Here is a 19,682-nt window from a genome sequence, read left to right as displayed (position 1 = left end):
GAAAAATCATTTTCTCTTGCTCCTAGAGGGTGCACTCTGACTTGTTTTCAAGGGAAAGCGGTTGGGTTGCTTTGTCTTATTTGCGGACCCTTCAACACTTCTTCTTTTGTTTGTACAACGTTGACAGAAGGAAATGTTTATTGCCTGACACTCGATATGAGCACTTAATAAATCCTCACTGGATGAATAAGTAAATGACACAGAAGAAAGGCTGGACGACTTTTTTCTTCCCAATAGCTTTGCTGCTCAGAGTTTTCTTCCTCCCCTGCTTGGGATGTAGCAAACAGATCTGACCAGAACATGGACAGAATTACCACAAATGAATCATCTCTCCAATGTTTTATACATCAGAAATCCTCCAAAATCCTCATGTCACCCCCTTACCTCCCTCAGTTACATTAGGCTTTACCCACCACATTCCTATTCCAGTTTAATTATACAGCATGAGGTCAGTGGCTTAGGGACTCTCATCTGCCTTCTTTTTACCAACTGGATATCTCCCCCTGCCAATGCAGCTTGGCCTCCTAGCCCCTGGGACTAGCCATCCAGGGCCCAGCTGCTAAAGCTAGTGGCCCATGTACCTTCTTATTCCACAGGGCATCCAGATGGCTCCCATAGTGACTTCATAAAATCTTTTGGGCCAACAGGATTTATGTTGGCACATGACAGAAAGGGCTTTAAACCAATCATGGCTTTGAAAGGCCAACAGTTACCAAGCTGGCACTTGTGGTCTGTTCCTGGCTCTTTTATCTTCCTTCTGGGGCGTGGAGCAAACCTTGTGCCCTGAATTTGCCCAGACCTGGTCTTCGAGGGCCTCAATTCATGGGAAACAGAAGAACTATTTCATCTGGGGAGGCCCAGAAGGGGCCTCCCTGTGTTGCTGTCTGTCCCCAGTCCTCCTCGCCCTGGTAGACTGAAACTAGGGTAGTGAAGATCGCATGAGATGATAAGTGCTCAACTTTACAAGATCCAAGCACAAAAGAGATTGTTGTTTTACTAAGATGTCAGTTAAGAGATGATAAAACCAAGGACGAATGGAGGAAAGTGATTTTCTTGAGGTCCTAGAGAGGAACCATTTAGCTTACGCTGAGTCTACAGTCCTTCCTTCTAAACAACCTACCTACCATAATTACTTGTCATGAAAGCCCTTATTATAATGAGAGCTGATTCGTGCTACAGAGGCATCTATTTTATTCTGAGCTCTCTGAGTTGTACCTTGCCCCACGAGGACCCCACTTCACAGGGATCTTGCAGGGGGAGGAACTCTTTCTGCATCTCAGCTAACCGCATCATCTTGAAAATAGATTGCCTGCTTTCCCTACTTGTACTCATGACAATGTCAGCCCATTCCAAACATTTGTTATGAAACTTGTATTTCTACATATATCCATTTATATATTTGCTCATACATTCACACTAGTAAGAGCTAACATTTGTTATGATGTGCCAAGACCTTGTAGGCATTAACATATTTACTTCTTATAGCAACCTTGGATACAGGTCCTATTTTTTTTAAAGATTTATTTATTTACTTTAGAAAGAATTCTCACTGAGAGAGAGTAAGAGAGAGAGCAAGTGGGGGGAGGGGCAGAGGGAGAGAATCTCCAGCAGACTCTCTGCTGAGCACAGAGGCCCAAACCCACAACCCTGAGACCATGACCTGAGTCGAAATCGAGAGACAGATCCTTAACTGACTGAGCCACCCTATAGGTCCTATTATTGTATGCATTTACATATGACGAAACTGAGATTCTGGAGAGCAACACCCCAGGAAGCGGCAGAGCTAAATTTTTGAGCCCAGGCAGTCTGTTAGGATAAGCTGTGGTGCCTTGAACATCTCCTTTCCACACTAACCCAATACATTGTTTTGTGCTCCTTCCCTTCCTCTGCACAGTTCACATCTGCCTTGAAAGGGGTTGTCTGAAAATGAATAAAGTTGTTTCCTGTTTGCACACAACTGAGTTCAATGGTTCAATAAATGCATTACAGTAGCTCTTTGTAAAGGAATGTGATGCATGCCTCATAAACAAACCTATTTCTGGTTTTATTGGCTTTATGGTAAAAATCACGGCATCATAAAAACATGGAATGTCTTAAAGGCTCCTGGTTTCACAAGGTGGATCATCCCTACCTGTCTCAGAGGTCTCCAGATTAGAAACCATATCAACCTTTCTCAGGAAAACATTTTGATGTCAAGAAACTGTGTGATAAATTCAATCTAAACCTGTCATGCTTCAGCTCCTACAGGTCTCTTCTTATTTAAGCCCCCATTAAGATAAAGGATAGCCTGTCATTAGCTGGTGAATAATCTTGTGGATATTTAATGTGTTTGAAAGTAATTGTCAAGCCCTTCTTAGCCTTCCCTGCTCAGGCTTACCATTCTTTAGTCCCTAATGATTCCTAGTTCACAAAGCTCCTTAAAAGGGAGACTCCAGTGTTTTATCAGAATCTATGTATCAAGTAGGTGGAACACAATGGATCATTTCAGGCACTACTCTCCATGGAGTCCTGGCCAAGTTTCAAGCAGATTTAGCATAATTCTAAATGACTGTAAGGGTTTCATGTACTCTATGATAATTGGCCTAAGGAGCCAGAGAACCTTTGACTGTACTCTTTCGATTCTTTCTTTTGCTTATCTACATTGTCTGTAATTTTAGATTTTTTTGCGCCTTATAACTATATCTAATGTGCTCCCAAAATTGCAGTGTGGTGAAGGAGGATAATTCTTGAACTAACTCAAGCCACGTGTGGCACTTACCATGGAAACACAAGAGCTGAACTCACAGGACACAATTCTGATGTTCATTTCAAATGCTCATTCTTCTCTCAGCCTTCAGTTCCCTGTAAATGTCCCTTTCATAAATGGATGATCCTTTCAGAAGACTGCCTTTAGAAAACAACTTTATGCCACAAATCTGAAGTCATTCCTTTGAAAAAGTAATTGAAGTGCAATAAAGAAAGTCATGACAGCTTTGTGGCCGCAGTAAGGGAGGTTCAGACAGATAATAAGCATCTTCTCTGGGGAGTTAGCTAATTGTAAATGGAGAACAGATATTAAAGACAATAGTATCACACTATCCTAACTAAAAAAGCTTACCTAGCACACAAAATAGTTACTGAATTGTCAAGTTAAATTTTGGAAAAGTCAATACTCCAGTCTTTTTAGAGAGGTTAATTTAGGTCCACTCGCCATTTACCGTGCAAGCATTTAATAAATAAACAAACAAACATCTGTAACCCTGATATAAAGATGAATCTCTAGTTCCTCAAAAGATTAAAAATAGAATTCTCAAAAGCCCAGGAATTCCACTTTTGGGCACTTATCTGAAGGAAATGAAATAACTAACAAAGATATCTGAGCCCCCGTATTCACTGCAGCATTACTTACAATAGCTAAGACATGGAAGCAACCCCAGTGTCCATTGACAGATGAATAGATAAAGAAATTGTGTTTATATACAACAGAATATTATTCAGCTATAAAAAAGAAGACTCTAGCATTTGCAACAACATGGATGGACCTTAAGGGCATTATGCTAAGTGGAAGAAGTCAGACAGAGAAAGACAAATGCTGCATGATCTCACTTAGATGTGGAATCTAACAAATGAAAACCAGACAAGAAAACCAAATATAATAGAAGAGATCAGATTTATGGTTGCCAGAGGCAAGAATGGGGGTGAGGGAATTGGAGGAAGGTGGTCAAAAGGTACAAACTTCCAGTTATAAGATCAGTTAAGTCCTGCGGATGGAAGGTACAGCATGGCGAGTATAGCTAACACTGCTGTATGGTATATTCGAAAGTTGCTAAGAGAGTAAATCCTAAAAGTTCTCATCATCACAAGGAAAGAGTTTTTTTTTTTTTTTGGTAACTGTAAGAAGAGGTGGATGTTAAATAAACTTATGTGGCTTTGTATATTTTGGCCTTATACGGTGCCTAATGTCAATTATATCCAAATAAAACCAAAAGAGAAAAAGATGGATGACTAACCAAGCCAGCTTCCCCTCCCTGCCCCCACTCCCCTCCCTCCTTCTCCTGCCTCCTTTCCTATTCTCTTCTTTTTTCTCCCCCTTCCTTTTTGATTCTCTTCTGATGCTGCTGGGGTGGATCCAGAACACACTCCATACAGAGTACAGACTTGTCTTGATTGCACGTGGCCTTAGCCAGGTGCTCACTGCAAATTCTGTGGCAGGCATTGGCAAGCAGGAATCACTAGAAGCTGAAAATGAGGGGGGGCGGGTTCTTGCCAGCCTCGTTCACTAGAGGCAATGCACAGAGGATTAAAGAGAATTAAAGGTTGGTGGATTAAAAATTGAATCAGAAAAGGACACATTTTTAAAAGTACATAAAGATGATTAATTATAAAATTCTTTCCTTTGCCCTCACAGGAGAAACGACTCAATCAGCATCTCTCGTTTTTCCTTTTTCTTTCCCCCTGCCTCTGCAAACATCATTTGTTATGGTTAGAATCCTGAGGCCTGTGTCTTGGCCTGCCAGGAGGCCAGTCAGAAGTATATCCATCAGCCTAGAGACTCTCTAGATTGCATTATATATAAAAGAAAGAATAAGTAGTGTGCCCAAGTGCATCCAGCCAAGAGCCAAGAGCTGTGCTAAGCCCGTGTATCACTGACAACACACTGCCTGTGACATGGGGAGGCCAGCTGCCGCCCTGTCTGCCTCTAGGTACATCAAGTGTGGCCACCACCCAGGAGACAGAGTGTGCTCAGGTGCCCCCTTTGCAACTGCCTTAATTTTCTCACTCGTGAACATTTTGCCCACCCTGTTTTGCCACTTCCAGTTAATCTCATGCATATTTATGTGCCAATTATGCAAATCCCCAGATAAAAATGCATTAAGCACCCATGATTTAGACTGGTTAAGTCTATTACATGGCATAATGAAATTACTGCATGATGTCCAATTTACCTCAACACTTGCTTTAAACTGTCAGTAAGTTATTAAGTAACCATAACACACCAAAATTTAGCTCTAGGAGGCTTTCTTTGTCCAACCCATCATGAGACCATGAAATCAGAAACTTCAAGCCGAATCCTTACTAAAGGAGGAGAATATTCTAGAATAGGCTTAATGAGGCATAATGTGGGATAAAGTTTAAAAATGACAACACATTGTCAGTGATATAAGTCTTCGGGTAAATTCTTAAAAATCACTGGGTAATTTCAACACAGACACAGCAATTTAGGTAATAAAGCTGAGTCTCACCAATGGGATCTCATTTCTTAATCAGGTCCTGTTCCCTGAGTATGATTATACTATAGGTTGCCAAATTAAATGTAATTTGAATCTTCAATATGGAAATATAAGTTTCCAGCAACAGAAATAAAGAGATTAAAGAATCCACAGAAGCAACTCAACACACATTGACACACATATACCCTGAAATCTAAAACCTAAAGGGTTTGAATGAGAGTCTGTTTCTTATGAGATTTTATGTTTGAGCTTTGGTGGAACCCAAACTCCCATAGGTTTGATGTTCAATAAATGGTATGATGGTTAAGGAACAAGCCATGCTGTGAATTAAATGATAAATATAATATATGAGCGGTCTGACCCCCTGACATCTATTTCTCCCCTACCACAGCATGCCATTTTAATCGGCCCGCCATGTGATTTATGCAGCGCCTGGGTCCTGATCCATTTGCATAGGGAACTCCCCTCCAAGTCTATGAGAATTGTACTCGTAAGGTTATGAGCTCAGATCCACTGATCCGATGGAAGCCCGAAGAGTGCACGATACCAGGATAGCGTGTCTGAGGCAGCAATTTCAAAAGCTAGCCAAATAAACAGATTACAATGCCATCCCCTAAGGCATTCATACACCACCCTGTTAATAAAAGGTGCCATTTGCCATTTTCTTTGCAGTGGTATAAGATAGATGAACTGGTAACTGCTGTTTCCACAGCCCCTTGGATTGAGATTGCTGCCTGCAAGCATCCCGACTTCAGCTACATACTCTGTGAGAGCAAACAGGTCATAGAGGGGATCTCGCAGGAGACCAGACAGACAGACAGCCAAAGAGCTGGAATTAGAACCTCTGGTAACAAACATCTCTTGGGGCGATCCTTCTGGTGAATGACTATCAGAAGACAGGGAGATCGGGAATTCTCCCAAAGGATAGGATGCTTTCACGCTTTGACCCTAGTTCCAACCGTCTCTTAAAACATTGTGGTCATGCTCATTAACTAGCAAGAAAAAAATGTTCAACAAAAGAGTCTGTTTGTGTTGGAATCACTGAATAGAGCATCAAAGAGATGAGGTAAATCAAAGGCTTACTCTATTGGCTTTAAGTATGCTGTGTAGTTACAGAGGCAATTTCCCCCTGATTCTTTTTTTTTTTTTTTTTTTGGAAATTTCTAAATAAAGAAAGTACTATTTCTAGTATTATTTAGAACTTTTGGAGTCATATGTGCATGCAGCAAATACCAAATAGACTCCCCATCATCTGAGCTTTTAATGGAAAGCCCCAGCTCCAAGTCATCCCTTTCTCAAGTGAAAAAGCAAACTCCAGCCAAGGAGAACAAGTTCGTTCCCAGAGCCTCTAGGAGACTGTAAGCAGTTCCCTGGAAGCGACTCTAAATGTTTCAGGACCAAGTTCAAGATGTCAGGCGAGTCTGGCGCTCTGGACTCTTTTCTCCAGGTCTGGGATCTCTCTGAGAACACACTGGTTTCCAGAATGCATTAACCTACTTTCCACAGAGGATTCCCTGACCCTCTTGCTCTGAAGAAGAGGAGGAGGAAAGGGGCTATATTTCAAGCAGGAGCTGGGCATGCTCTGCTTTAAACGCGTTACTCCTCCTGCTAAACAGCGATGCAGCCAGAGAAATCGGCACTTCCTGCAACGAACAGCTCCAAGGGTTGCAACAGCCTCCAAGAAGAATGATTGGAAATCCTGCTAAAATATGGCTGTCTAATCAAGCGAGAGGAGAACTCATTTACTAGGATTCCCATTGTCCACACTGACAGATGGTCCCCCCCCCCCCCACACCCCGCCCCGCTTTCCCCTTGCACACTCGCGCTGCCGTTGAGGCTAGCCTATTCTCCGGGAGACCCAGTTGCCTCCGCCAGCCTTAGTTCTGGAACAAGACAAAAGCTCAGCGAGCCTCCCGCCTCCCGTTCACAGAGGCTCGGGGCACCTCCGCTGCGGGCTCTGCGCGTCCAAGCAGAATCCAAAGGAACCGAGGTCCCCTCTCCTTACCTTCGTCCTCATCGGAGACAGGAGCCCTTCCATTTTGGTGGAATCCTCATGCCAGGTCCCCTCCTCTCCAAGTTACCCAGTCTGCGGGCTCCCCTTAAGCATCCCGCAGGAGGAGAGCCGCGCGGGGAGCCTCCGCGTGTCCCCGCGCCCGGGCGGCGCCGCCTCGGTCCCCCGGTCTAACTTGAATCTCCAGCGCCTGGAAAGCGCTGTTCCTGGAGAAGCCCGCTCCCTTCCTCGCCCTCTTCCCTCTCCTGCCTCTCTCTCTCCCGAGCTCTCTCCTCCCTCCTTTTCCTCCCTCTCTTTCCATCATCTGCCTAGAGCTCCCCGTGTACCGTGCTCACTTGACAAATGATCCCTGTCTTAGGTACCGCATTTGAGCCAAGAAAAGTGATCTGAACCAAACCACAGGGGCGGCTCGCCCAGGAAAGGAGGAGAGGCGGGCTGAGCTGTGCTGGGGCATCCCCAGCTCCCGGCTCGGCTCGGCTCGGCTCCCCGGGTTCAGCTGTGCAGTTGCTCTCTCTGGAGCTGACTGCTGAAGGCACTGCTAGAGCGATCCATTCATTGCTCGCCTAAGACACAGGACCCCGAGAGCGGTGGCTCCAGTTGCCACCATTACTCAGCTGTTTTTCTGGTCTGTGTTGGGAAAACTGAAAAAGAAATCTCACCTCTTAGATATTTCTAGATACTCATTTGTTTAGCCCAGTTGTTGACACAGCATCTGCAGAGTGAAGTGGATTTTATTTTATTTCTCTGTCTGACCAGATGTTTAGAAGTACATAAGCAGAGTCTTTTCTTAGGAAAAGTTTCAAAACTGATTTATAGGCTCAGTTCCTGACAGCTGAGCATAAAATAGCGTGTGTTCTGTCTAGGACTCCAGATAAACCAGGATTGACTATTTCATTCAGCATTGCCGGTCACTTGTAAAAAGTCGACAGTAAGGAAATATTGCAAAGACTTGGGTCACACGGCATTATGAAGCTGAGAAGAAAAGAAAATAATTTTTCTAAAAATTTTTATTTATTTATGATAGTCACACAGAGAGAGAGAGAGAGAGAGAGGCAGAGACACAGGCAGAGGGAGAAGCAGGCTCCATGCACCGGGAGCCCGACGTAGGATTTGATCCCGGGTCTCCAGGATCGCGCCCTGGGCCAAAGGCAGGCGCTAAACCGCTGCGCCACCCAGGGATCCCAAAACAAAGGATTTTATGGAACTTTCTTGCACTTGAGGAATTCTCTATGTGGAAATAATTCAATATCCCTACTTCAGCTGGTGAGTCCTGTAGCTAAGAATATCTGTTCCATTACAAAGGTGTTCTACATTATATACATGACACACACAATATGCGAATTCATCAATGATATTTAAGGCTGACATCCTGTGTCCCCGGATCCTTGCATGGAACTTGTCCCTCTCTATCTGCTCCATTTACGCCTGACTCCTAAGACCTCTTCAAGGTGGGCAATCTACACCTGTCCTCCAGATGGTGTCACAGGATGGCCCAATTCTTAACCCTTGATTAACTCAAGCTTTCTCTAGTTCATACAACTGCATTCTAAAGAACTTCCGATTCTACACCAACTACATTACCCTGATTCATCTCCTTGGCTAGTTCCTAGTTTTCGGTTCTTAACCTTTTTCTCCTATACCTTAGGTGCGTGTCTGCAATCTCATCCTCGCTTTACCAGCTGCTTACCTCCTTTGACCAGACTCTTAACACGCTGACAAATTCTCAATGGCTCCAACATATTGAGTGCAACACTCTGCCCTTATGTAAAAGGTCTCTGCCATTTCTGGGGGGCCTCTGGACCTCATTACCAGCTTAACCATTACATTTTCTTATTCAGTGTCCTAGTGTTTGGGGGTCCCGCAATTGTTTCTTTTCTTTATCCAGTCATTCACTAAATAGATATCATGCACCTCCTAAGTGTGCCAGGACATTTCAGTTTCAGGTGACACAGTGGAGAATAGAGAAAGCCTTTGTTCCCATGCCCTTAGACCTGCTACAGAATTTAACCAATTCATCAAGCTCTTCCATATGTCATCTCATTTTTTATTTCAACCTCTACCCTTGTTATTGTGTTTCTCTACAGGGCTGTAAACCCTACCAAGAGATTTCCCTTCCACTATAGCTTTGCTCTCTTTTGACCCTTCCCCTAAGTGGGTATCCATTATTAACTTTCTCTGAGGTGATTAAAAACTAATTTATTCACGAGAATCCCATTTCTTGACCTCCGTCTTTCTTTTTTTCTTTTTTTTTTTTTTTTTGACCTCTGTCTTTAATTTTATTTTCTCTTCTCTTGCTCAGCCCTCCCTCTATCCTTTCAAAGGATATCTATTTTGGGGGTAGGGAAGGAAATCATCTTGTGTTTTCAAGGTATCATTCCTCTTCTGCCCCACTTACTAGCCCTGGACATTTAGACAGGCTTGCTACCCTGGCAACTGTGGAGATATCATTCATCCCAAGTGCCATGTTCAGCTTTCATCTTGTTGGACTATTCCTGATTTGAGCAAGGTATATCTGTTATTTGCTTTTTACTTTTGGCAACTCTTTCCTGGGCCATTCTGTTCTAGTCTTTGTCCCTTCCTAATCCCAGAGACATTCTCACCAAAATTACCAATCAGGATCACTCCTCTAGAGTTTTCTCCTTGCTCTTTTTTTGTCTTTGGCACAACAGACCACTCCCTGCCTCTTGTCAGGGAATTTTAGTTATAGTGGTAGAACAGAGTGGGATGGTGTCAGTTAAAAAAAATTAGACAGGATTAAGGCCATTTGGTTTCTGATGAATTCCAAACATAGTTCCTAGAACTAGAACCGCCTTCCTGAGCTAGAGGAAGAGCCTTTTGCAAAGAATTTTGAATATCCTATATCTTCATACCACATAAGGAAAGTGTAACTTTTCTGGTTGTTTCAATTCCAGTCTACTTAGCCCCCAGAGTCATGTTTTCACTATGTTTTTATAGTGGTCTGTGAGACCTCTGACTAAACCAAACCCCTAGGAATCAACAGGACCCAGAACCATATTAAGATCTTGAAATTACGCTGATGGTGATGATAAAGATGAAGATGACAACAGTTGTTAAACACTTACCTCATACGAGGCATGCACTAAGAGACTTTCAGGGATTAGCTCCCTCCTATGAGGGAGATACCATCCTTATTGCTATTTTGCAGATTTGGCTAATTTGCACACAATGGACCTACATTTAGCTCAGTGTGGCCACTACTAATGAGAACACCCTGTTCTCACCTCTTCCACCAACATATAAAGAGTTAAATGCATATTTAATGACCTGATCTTTATTAGTCAGGGACTTCAAACAAAGCATTTGAAAGTATTATTTTAGACCATTTGGTAAACCTCGTTTACTTATGGTACCTCATTCACCCATGTGCATTGACCATCTATCTCAAGCCAGGTACCATGTAAGACACTTATCAAACATAAGTCTTGTGTTATTTAAACAGTTATTTATAAAATGGGAACATGCCAGTTATTATTATCATTTCCAGGTTCTTTAACTACTGGTCATTCCATCTTTTACAGCTAAAGTAGTTAGATTTATTTAGTGATGGAAGAGGGCAGGAGGGGAGGTGGTAGTGGTGGGTGGGCTTAGGAAATACTCTAACCTACTCAACAGATGTGTTATGTCAGCGAACAATAATTATCAGATCATTAGGCGTTCTAACACTGTTGAGAATGATCTATGTTGCCAAAATATTCAGAAGTGGGAACACTCATTCACATTTCTACATACCAAATTTCTTTATATTGGGGTGCTCTCTGTTTGCAACTTCATGTTCAAGAGAGTCCCTTCAGCTTCACAAAGGGCAGAATTTACAATCTGGGATTAACTCAGCCTTGGAAGAAAAAGTCAATGAATATCAAATATATAGAAACTGGTGAAGTATCAATTAAATTTGCACCACGGGGGAAGGGAGTCTTAGCTGCAATCCAGCTCAGCAAATTTCCACTGTGTGGTGGGGGCTTCTGGCCTACAGAGGGAATGGCCCTTTACCAAGCAACCTCTCTTAGCAAATCCCCTTGTCCTTTGAGCCATTCTTCTTCCCCATTTTGACGTTAAAAAAAAAAAAATGAAGAAGAATGAATGGGTGAACTTCATAATAAAACTCTCTAGACCAGGAGCATTTGGAATTGTCATAAAGGCCATTAGATAGGGCATGGTCAGAGGCTCAGATTTCCCATCTCTCTTGCCTGGAAACACTGACCCTTTCTTCCTCACATCTCATCATCCTCAAGGTTAATTTCTTTAGGCCCCATGTAGTCTCTGGGGACCACAGCCAGTTGCACAATTAAGGTTCATTATCTGAGGATTGGGTTGCCTTGCTTCATAAATGGTTTTCGATTCATTAAGGTAAGAGGATTGTGACCCGACAACCACTTAGGTCTTTTCCTCTGTGACTCATCACTCTTTATTTCCTATTGGGAAACATCTTCATTAAGACTTAGGTTTTGGGGTGATAAAGGACAGAAAAGACCTTATTCCTGGTTTGATTCCAGGTATCTTGGGCAACACTAAGGGAGTTACTTATCTAAGGCAATAAATCTCTACCTCTTCTCCATCTCCCCTGCCTTTGTCCCTCATCCTAGGCCATACATATTTGTTTTCCTTTATAATGTAACTATCAAAACATATCACAGAGAACATTTTCACTTACTATGTGCTAAACTAAAGCATTCAATCAAAATTGTGATCCAATTTCCCAATGCTTGAATTTTTTGTATCTGTGTATTGATAAGCATTCTATAAATTATTACAAAACAAATTACATAGTCCCTGGCATTCTTTCAAAGGGCTCTCACATGTGTTATCTTTTTAAAACCTCATAACAATCCTGTTAGGTGTAGCAGGTATTAATTTCCATTTTGTGAGGGTAGGGAGGTGAATAGGAAGAAAGTAACATTTACTGAACACCTAACTTTGTTTCAGCCTTGAGCTAAGTACTTCAAAGTGCCATCTCATTTCATTTTCAAAGGTATATTATTGTTTTAGTGGAGAAGGGCAGAAAGAGAGGGAGAGAGAGAGAGAAACCCAAGTAGGATCCATGCCCCAGCACAGAGCCCAATGCAAGGCTCGACCCCATGACCCCGAGATCATGACCTGAGCCAAAATCAAGAGTCAGACACTTAACCGACTGAGCCACCCAGGTGTCCCTCAAAGATATATTATTATTATTATTACCATTTAAAAGCTGGGAAATCTGAGATTGAGAGAATTAAGTGTTGTGGTAGATTGTCTCAGTCTTTTACCCATGCTGTTATCCAGGCCATTTGCTACTCAGACTTGGTCACACTCTCTCACTTTTGCTGGGTATGGCTATGTGACTTCTCTTGGCTGATGAAATGGATGTTAACAAATATGGTACCAGCAGAAGGTTAAAAATGTCCCCAGTAGGACACAGCCCAGCTAGTCTGCTGATCCCAGGAGGAAGATGAGAGAAGATCCAACCTACAGACTTCTGAGCAAGCTCTGTCAACATCAGCTGAGCCCAATATACACCAGTGAAACTCTGCAAACTTGTAAACACCCAAGGTCTACCACGGCATGGTACCAGGCACTATGTTTATTATGCAGCTACTGTATACAGTAACTAATCCTAAACAGTAACACGGAAACCAAAACTCTACATGCAGGACTTAGAACTTCAAAGATGTCAAGTTTTTCCTAGTTTTCTACAGCTCTGAGAACAAGTCATGTAGAGTGATGGAAATACTTTATGATTATTCAAGTATTTTCCAGAGCTCTGGATCAGAATCTGAACTTCTAGACACACAGACTAGCACTTTCATGTTACTAAACACCAAATGTAAGACCTACAGCATATCATTCCCTGTTTCTTCCTCCCTTATTTTCATTTGAAAATTGTGGAAGAGTAGGGGAAAGAGCAGTGTTAGGTTCTGTGTCTTGGTTGATCAGTCATCTTGCCTTTATGATCTTTCAGAAGATTCTCTGTCCCAATTTCTAAAGAACAGTGATTGCCTAAAGTTATCAGCAATCAGTACAGCAGTTAATTGGATTCTAGCCCTAGGAGACTTCCTTCAGCAGCTCTTGCCTTTCTGAAAAAGAACCATACAGTAGGAAGAATAAAACTGCTTTTTTGTATCATTGTGCACGCTTGAGCTGGAAATGGGTCTCTACCTACCCCTGTGTTTTATGAGAAAGTATAAAGAACAGAGTGACATTACTTTGAGAAGTGTTTGAAAAGAGATATTTACATTTCTTTCTTTTCTTTAAGGATTTTGGTTTAAGTGCTTTTGTTAAGAGCGAAGCAACCAACAGCTGCCCTGGCCTCAGATCATTACACAAATGTTTGCTTAGAAGACCTCTGGGAGCAGAGATAAGGAAAAAGCTGAGAGGAGCATCCAGGTGGAAGCGCTGAGGAAGCTGCTGGCACTTTCCTTCCTTCCAATCCCCATAGAGCAGGAAGCACTTGGATGCTCCTCTAATCCTCTCCACCCACCTCCCCTCAGAGAGGGCATTCAGTTAGCAATTTTAAGGCGTCCTGTTTCTGTTATGGTACTTACTTCAAAGCTCCAAATAAGGCAGTAAGGTGCTGAAGGGTATTATGAAGGGGAAATATTTTTTTAATATCTCCCTTAAAATGTTCAGGAAGGTCACACTTCAGACAAGTCACTTTCAAAAGCTGGTCTGCAATTGGTTATCAAAATCTGCACTTGGATGAGACAAAAATGACAGTGATCAACAGAGACAGGAGTCCAAGTATTTCTGCTTCTGAGACTTCTTGGAACTCTCAAGCTGTGCAAACAGATCAAGAACTTTTCTCTCTAATGGGCCCCTCCTGCCATCTGGCGGGAGGCGGGGGGGGGGGGCGAGGGGGGTTGGGGATGTGGTGGTGGGGTGGTGGGTGGTGGTGGTGGTGGTGAAAGAGACCCTTCCACACCCCCTCCACCCCCCGAATCTTACATCCCCAAAGCACATCATTAACCAGTGAGCTCATCTCAGTTTGGCACCAGGATGCTGTGGGGTTCTTAGAAGCCACATATATGTGTTAAGAAATGTCTCAGTCCATTCAGTCTGCTATAACAGAAATACCATACACTGGGTGGCTTATAAACAACAGATACTATTTTCCGGATCTTGAAAGCCCAAGATCAAGGTGCCAAGAGATTGAGTGTCTGGTGAAGATCTACTTTCAGGTCCATAGACAGCTCCCTTCTCCTTGTGTTCTTACGGGGTGGAAGGGGTAAGGGAGCTCTTTGGGGCCTCTTTTTTAAAGACACTAATCCCATCATGTGGGCTCTACCCTTATGACCTAAACACCTCTCAGAGGCCCATCTCTTAATACCATCACACAGAGGATCAGGTTTCAAAATACAAATTTTCAAGGGACATAGACATTCAACCTATAGAAAGAACATACTGTATGTCAGGCCCAGGCAGAGGCTCTGCTTTGAGGTTATCAAGGTAATGTAAGCAGGCTGTAGCTCTTGAAGAATTCCAAGGACTGGAGATGAAAATCCCCTAAACAATTTGGGGAGGGAGAACTAACACAGAGTTGGATGACTAAAGTGGAACCAAAGGTGAAAGGAAGTACTTATTCACTTGGCATTGTGGATTAAAGCTTTCTTGAGGGAGGAAGTCACTATGTTGGGGTTTAGGGCAGTTAAGATGTTAGGATGGGCATGGAGAAATGTGGGACTGAAGAGTGGATTTCAGGCAGAGAGAAACACAGGCAAAGGCAATCTAGAGGCAGAAAGTAACATGAGGTTTGAGGACAGAGGTAAGAACACTGAGGCAGGCAGAGTGCTGAGAATGATCTCCAGGTTACGTGACCTCAGATGCGATTTTTCTTAATTTAAAACTTAATTTACACCTTTCCTTATTTGAAAAAGTCTACACACCATGCACAAATAATAGGTATAGTTCACTTTATACTGTCAGTGTTCTTATGAAAAGTTGCATATTAATTTATTAAACTTCTGCAGGAAATTCTTTTCTATTTTGAATTCTCATTCTTTTAGGTTATTTAATAATACAAGTTGGAGTGTGCATACCTGAGCAGTACTTGCTTGTCTCTTTAATTAACAGTAGGGGGATTACTTAATAGTGGAATTATGTTGGGAATGTGACCTTTCAAACAACAAACGTGCCTCAATGTGCATTATTTTCATAGCTCTGGGAGTTTTTCAAATCAATCCTGCATCTAAAATTTCATTGGCCAGTTCTGACCTGAGGCACAAAGGAAAAAATTGCTTGACTCAATTTCTTACTGTGTCAAAATCATGAAGTTATTGATAGATATTGATGGGCCTCTTTTATCCAAAAACCTAGCAACACACTGTTTTGCAAACTGTATCTTAACCTTGATATCTAAGTATGTGCTTTAGAAATAAAACTGTGTTTTTTCACAAATGGACAAAGAGCCACCAGTGCCTTAGGTCACAAAGTCATTGGCATTTGGATCAGTCAAACATGAGGAATATTGCTGCCTCAATTCTAACAAAACACGATTTTTCTGATTCAGAACCTCTGCCTGAACCTAAGAAACCAAATGTTGAATGTGAACAGTATTGACGTAAACGTAATGGCAATTAATCACAAGAACCAAGAGAAATGATGAGGTATGGAACACAGCTGCAGAAAAAAAGATTTTACTTGAAGACTTTGCTATGGTTTCTGAGCATGGTCATGGAATGATCACCCAGCCATAGTCAGGGGAAAGGAAATGGACCAGATCATCAAAACTCTTCTATCTGAACTCATTTTCTCTATCTAGCTTACTGAATGATCTTGATAGTCTTCCTACTTCTCATGGCCAACTCTCTAGTCTATTAAATGTAAAATGGGAAAATCTCACATGTTCCAAAACCTTCCTGCAAAAAAACGGTATTTTCTTTCCAATTTAAGTGAATTTATTTGCTTGACAAAGATTGGAGTTCTCTGTGCAAGGCACCGCGCCCATCTCCCAAGGGGCACTCTAAATATTCACAGAAGCACATGCCCAGACTCAGCAAGACACAACTTCTTTTTTACCTCTCAATGAAATAAACATCTCCTGAAGCTTCTTTCCAAAGAAGCTCGGATATGTGGCACACAGGCTATGTGTCAGACTTGAAAGGAGAGAAGTTTGGGGAACAGAGCCACATTTCTTTTTTTTTTTTGTTTGTTTGTTTTGAAAGGAAATGCTGGATTTCCTAGCTGTAGCCTCATGCACGGATAGCCAGGATGCAACTCTGTGGGCACAATAGAGCATAAACAAACATGACCACTAAAGTAGTGTTGGGTGTCTCCCTTTCATGTCTGAATATGTTTGGATAGTTACATAACCAGAGAGCTTGGAATGAAAGAAAACAATGCCCAGGAGAGAGGAATGCTTTGAATCTGGGTCGCTGGACCTGAATTTCACTTACTTTTTCTATGTTAAACTAACCTGGGACCATTGCACACTGACCTTCCTTTGCCAGAGTCTGTGTCTGGACAGGTTTTTCCTAGGCATATAGCTCAGAAAGAACATTCCATCCACCTTTTCCTAGTATGTGTATGTTATGGTGTAACCCAGAGCCACTGTGTGGTCTAATCTGCATGTCTGCTTTAAGAAGCCTAGAAGATGTCATTTATGTGAGGCTCTTGCTTCCTGGGAGACGCTCAAAGAGTTTTAGAGATGGATTCTTCTCCTTTAGTCCTAGACATCCGCATGAGAGATATTTGTGACTTAACAACATCTGTAGGGTGTTCTTGGGGAAAGAGGTACCACCCTAAGTGAAAGGAGAGGTACTGAAGATCAGTATATTGCAACAGAGGCAGATTCCAAAATCCTGGCAAGTCCTGCCACTGTGTGCAGTCTTCCCAATCCTCTTGAGGACTTAGGATAAGTCCACCAAAGCAGAACTAGATCACTAAAACCTCATAGGCTTATTGTGGCAAGAAAAAAAAAAGGCTCAATGTAGGGAGAAGGAATATCACCCATGGGTAAGAAACTGAGGATAGCAGTTAGCATTATAGGTGAGGCTGATAGTAGTAGCCATGGCATTGATGTGCTAGCACATATTCGTAATGCTCTTGCCAGAAGAGGTGACAGGGTGGCCTTGGTGGTGCAGGGTAGGAACCCGAATCGGACCTGAATACGAGTGGCAGCAGCAGGAGTTAGCAGGCATGCGGAGTATCTCTGGTAGTCACATTACAGCAAGGCACAGGGGAGTGGCATCTACAGCAGTTCTAGAGGGAGATGATGGTGGCAATGGTAGAGAAGGGTGGTACTAGTCAAAACAACAGGGAAGTGTCATCCAGACTAGTCTTGGAAGGCGTGGGCTGAGCTGAGCTAGAGTCAGCAGAAGCAGGAGTGGCCAGGTTCTGCCACAGGGTGAGACAGACTGGTAACACCAGTGAGGCACAGAGAGCCTTAGCAATGGCTACAAAGCAGCAGCAGGTGAGAGTAAAGCCAGAGTGGAGTTACCTGGGTCATTGGTGATGACAGGAGTGGAGCCAGAGGACTGGCCACACAGAATCACGGTCACTGGAGTGATGGGCTATGTAGGGGTGTGGGCTGGGACCCACGTGATCAGGTAAAGGAAACACGATGGTCTGAAAACCCTGCTGCTCTTTTATTCAATGTCACCCACGTGTGACCCATAGGAATAGACTGCACATCTTCTTCCTTCTTAATTATCTTCATCGCCTCCTATGAGAGAAGAGGGTTACTCAGCCTCTGAGGCTGCAACTGTCGGGTTGAGTATAGGATTTGGGGCCAGAGGATTAGAAATGGGGCAGTGGCCTTTCAACTGGTCAAAGTGGCCCTGGATATAAGTTTTGCTCTCAAAGAATAATTTACAATAAAGAAACTGCTTATATTCTATAAATACAATATGCTACCTCTCAAAGGCATTATAAGCTTAACTCCATGCTATAAAAGCATAGGATGTTGGAGTGGAAGTCTATATCAAGTTTATTTTCCACAGAAGTAAATTGAGTCCTAGGGAGGTCAGTGAATCTCCTAAGATTACACAAGTCCTCAGAAAGAATACAATGTTCTTTTTCACCATTATACTATTATATGTCTTTTGTACATAAAGGAATTTTTTTTTTTAGCTGAGCTTATAAATGTTGATGCAATGATTTAGAAACTCTCCATGGACATTGCTTTGACCTGTATCCAACCATCCCTCCTCTCATAGTCAGTGCACGTAGGGAAAAGGCCAGCCAGGTGTAGTGGGCAGAAGTGATGGATAGGACTTGGGTCCGGCCCTGGGAAATAGTCAAGGAACACTTGCTGAATGACATATTTGGGTTTTAGCAATAGACAATTTGGCTTTTATTTGAGTCCATAGTTTGCTAGAGAAAAAGTAAGATAAAACAAAGAAAGATGGAACTAAGTAAAACATATGACTCACACTCCCCTAGGGCACTGGCCAGAAAATGAAAGCCAGGTGTGATTCTGACCCTGTAAGGAGGCAGAAGGTAATTTCCATGGTGGCCAGTCTCTCTACATGCGCTGTATGGCTATTGGCTCCCCAGTTGCCCATGAGGAAGGTGAGGTGTGTTTCTCATAATGTGAGTTCCTGTGTCTAATACTTTCTAGGATACCCCCACATGTGTGTAGTCCCTTCCAATTTTATACATCCCAAACTCAACTTACACCTTCTTTCTCCCAAATGAGCTCCCTCTCCAGACTTTACAAATGCTGTCATCAACAGTAACAATTCTTCTGGCCAGCTTTATCCACTTTCTTGCCTTCTGCCTCTCCTTCTGTGCCAAGGTCCCGCAACCTGAGGCCTGGACTGTTAGTGGTGTTTTGGTTGCTTTCACCAGTGTTTCTTTCTTAAATTGTACAATTGGGTACACAGCATTCCGTACTAAGAAATGTACAATAGCCCCCTAGTATACAAAGGAAAGTCCAAACTCCTTAATTTGGCTTTCAGAATCATCTGACATCCTTTCTCCTATTTAACTCTCCTCCTGCCAAACTCATTTGATCATTCCCACTTGGAGGCCACCATTCCCACCTTCTCACTTTTACTCCCTTATCAAGAATCTCCCCCTTACTCAATAAGATCAAGCAAAGGGCCCACTGCCCATAATATCATAAGTACTTCATAAATATTTTTTCTATTTATTTGCTCATGAGAGAGATATATAGAGAGGCAGAGACACAGGCAGAGAGAGGAGCAGGCTCTATCCGGGGAGCCTGATGTGGGACTCGATCTTGGGTCTCCAGGATCATGCCCTGGGCCAAAGGGAGACACCCAACCACTGAGCCACCCAGGCATCCTATTACTTCATAAAAATTAAGTGCCCCCTTCAAAATCCACATCCACTCCTCTCCCTGCAGGAAGCTTCCCCTCAGCAACCCCGCCCACTTCTTCTCTGTAATGTCTATTGGATATCTAGTTTAGGTTACCTTTGGTGTTATCTTGTAACCTTCAACTCTATTGTAACCCTCAAGACAGGCTGTCACTATGCATATGCACTATGCATATGTACAGTGTCCT

The 19,682-nt window shown here is 42.7% G+C and overlaps 1 protein-coding gene across 6 annotated transcripts in view; it reads right to left on the bottom strand.

Moving 5' to 3' along the window:
* The window catches only part of FRMD4A (FERM domain containing 4A), a 741,134-nt gene that overhangs the window by 452,943 nt on the left and 268,509 nt on the right, over positions 1–19,682 (bottom strand). The window contains exon 1 of one of the 6 annotated variants that reach the window (XM_077897159.1): positions 7,216–7,433. The exons of the other annotated variants lie outside the window; for them this stretch is intronic. Coding sequence (XP_077753285.1) covers positions 7,216–7,248 — 33 coding nt within the window. The 5' untranslated portion in view covers positions 7,249–7,433. Of the gene's footprint in view, positions 1–7,215; positions 7,434–19,682 lie in introns of those variants that run through there. 6 annotated transcript variants of the gene reach the window in all.

The sequence above is a fragment of the Canis aureus genome, chromosome 5, assembly GCF_053574225.1.
Source record: "Canis aureus isolate CA01 chromosome 5, VMU_Caureus_v.1.0, whole genome shotgun sequence".
NCBI lineage: Eukaryota > Metazoa > Chordata > Mammalia > Carnivora > Canidae > Canis > Canis aureus.
This window is presented reverse-complemented; position numbering and strand designations above follow the sequence as displayed.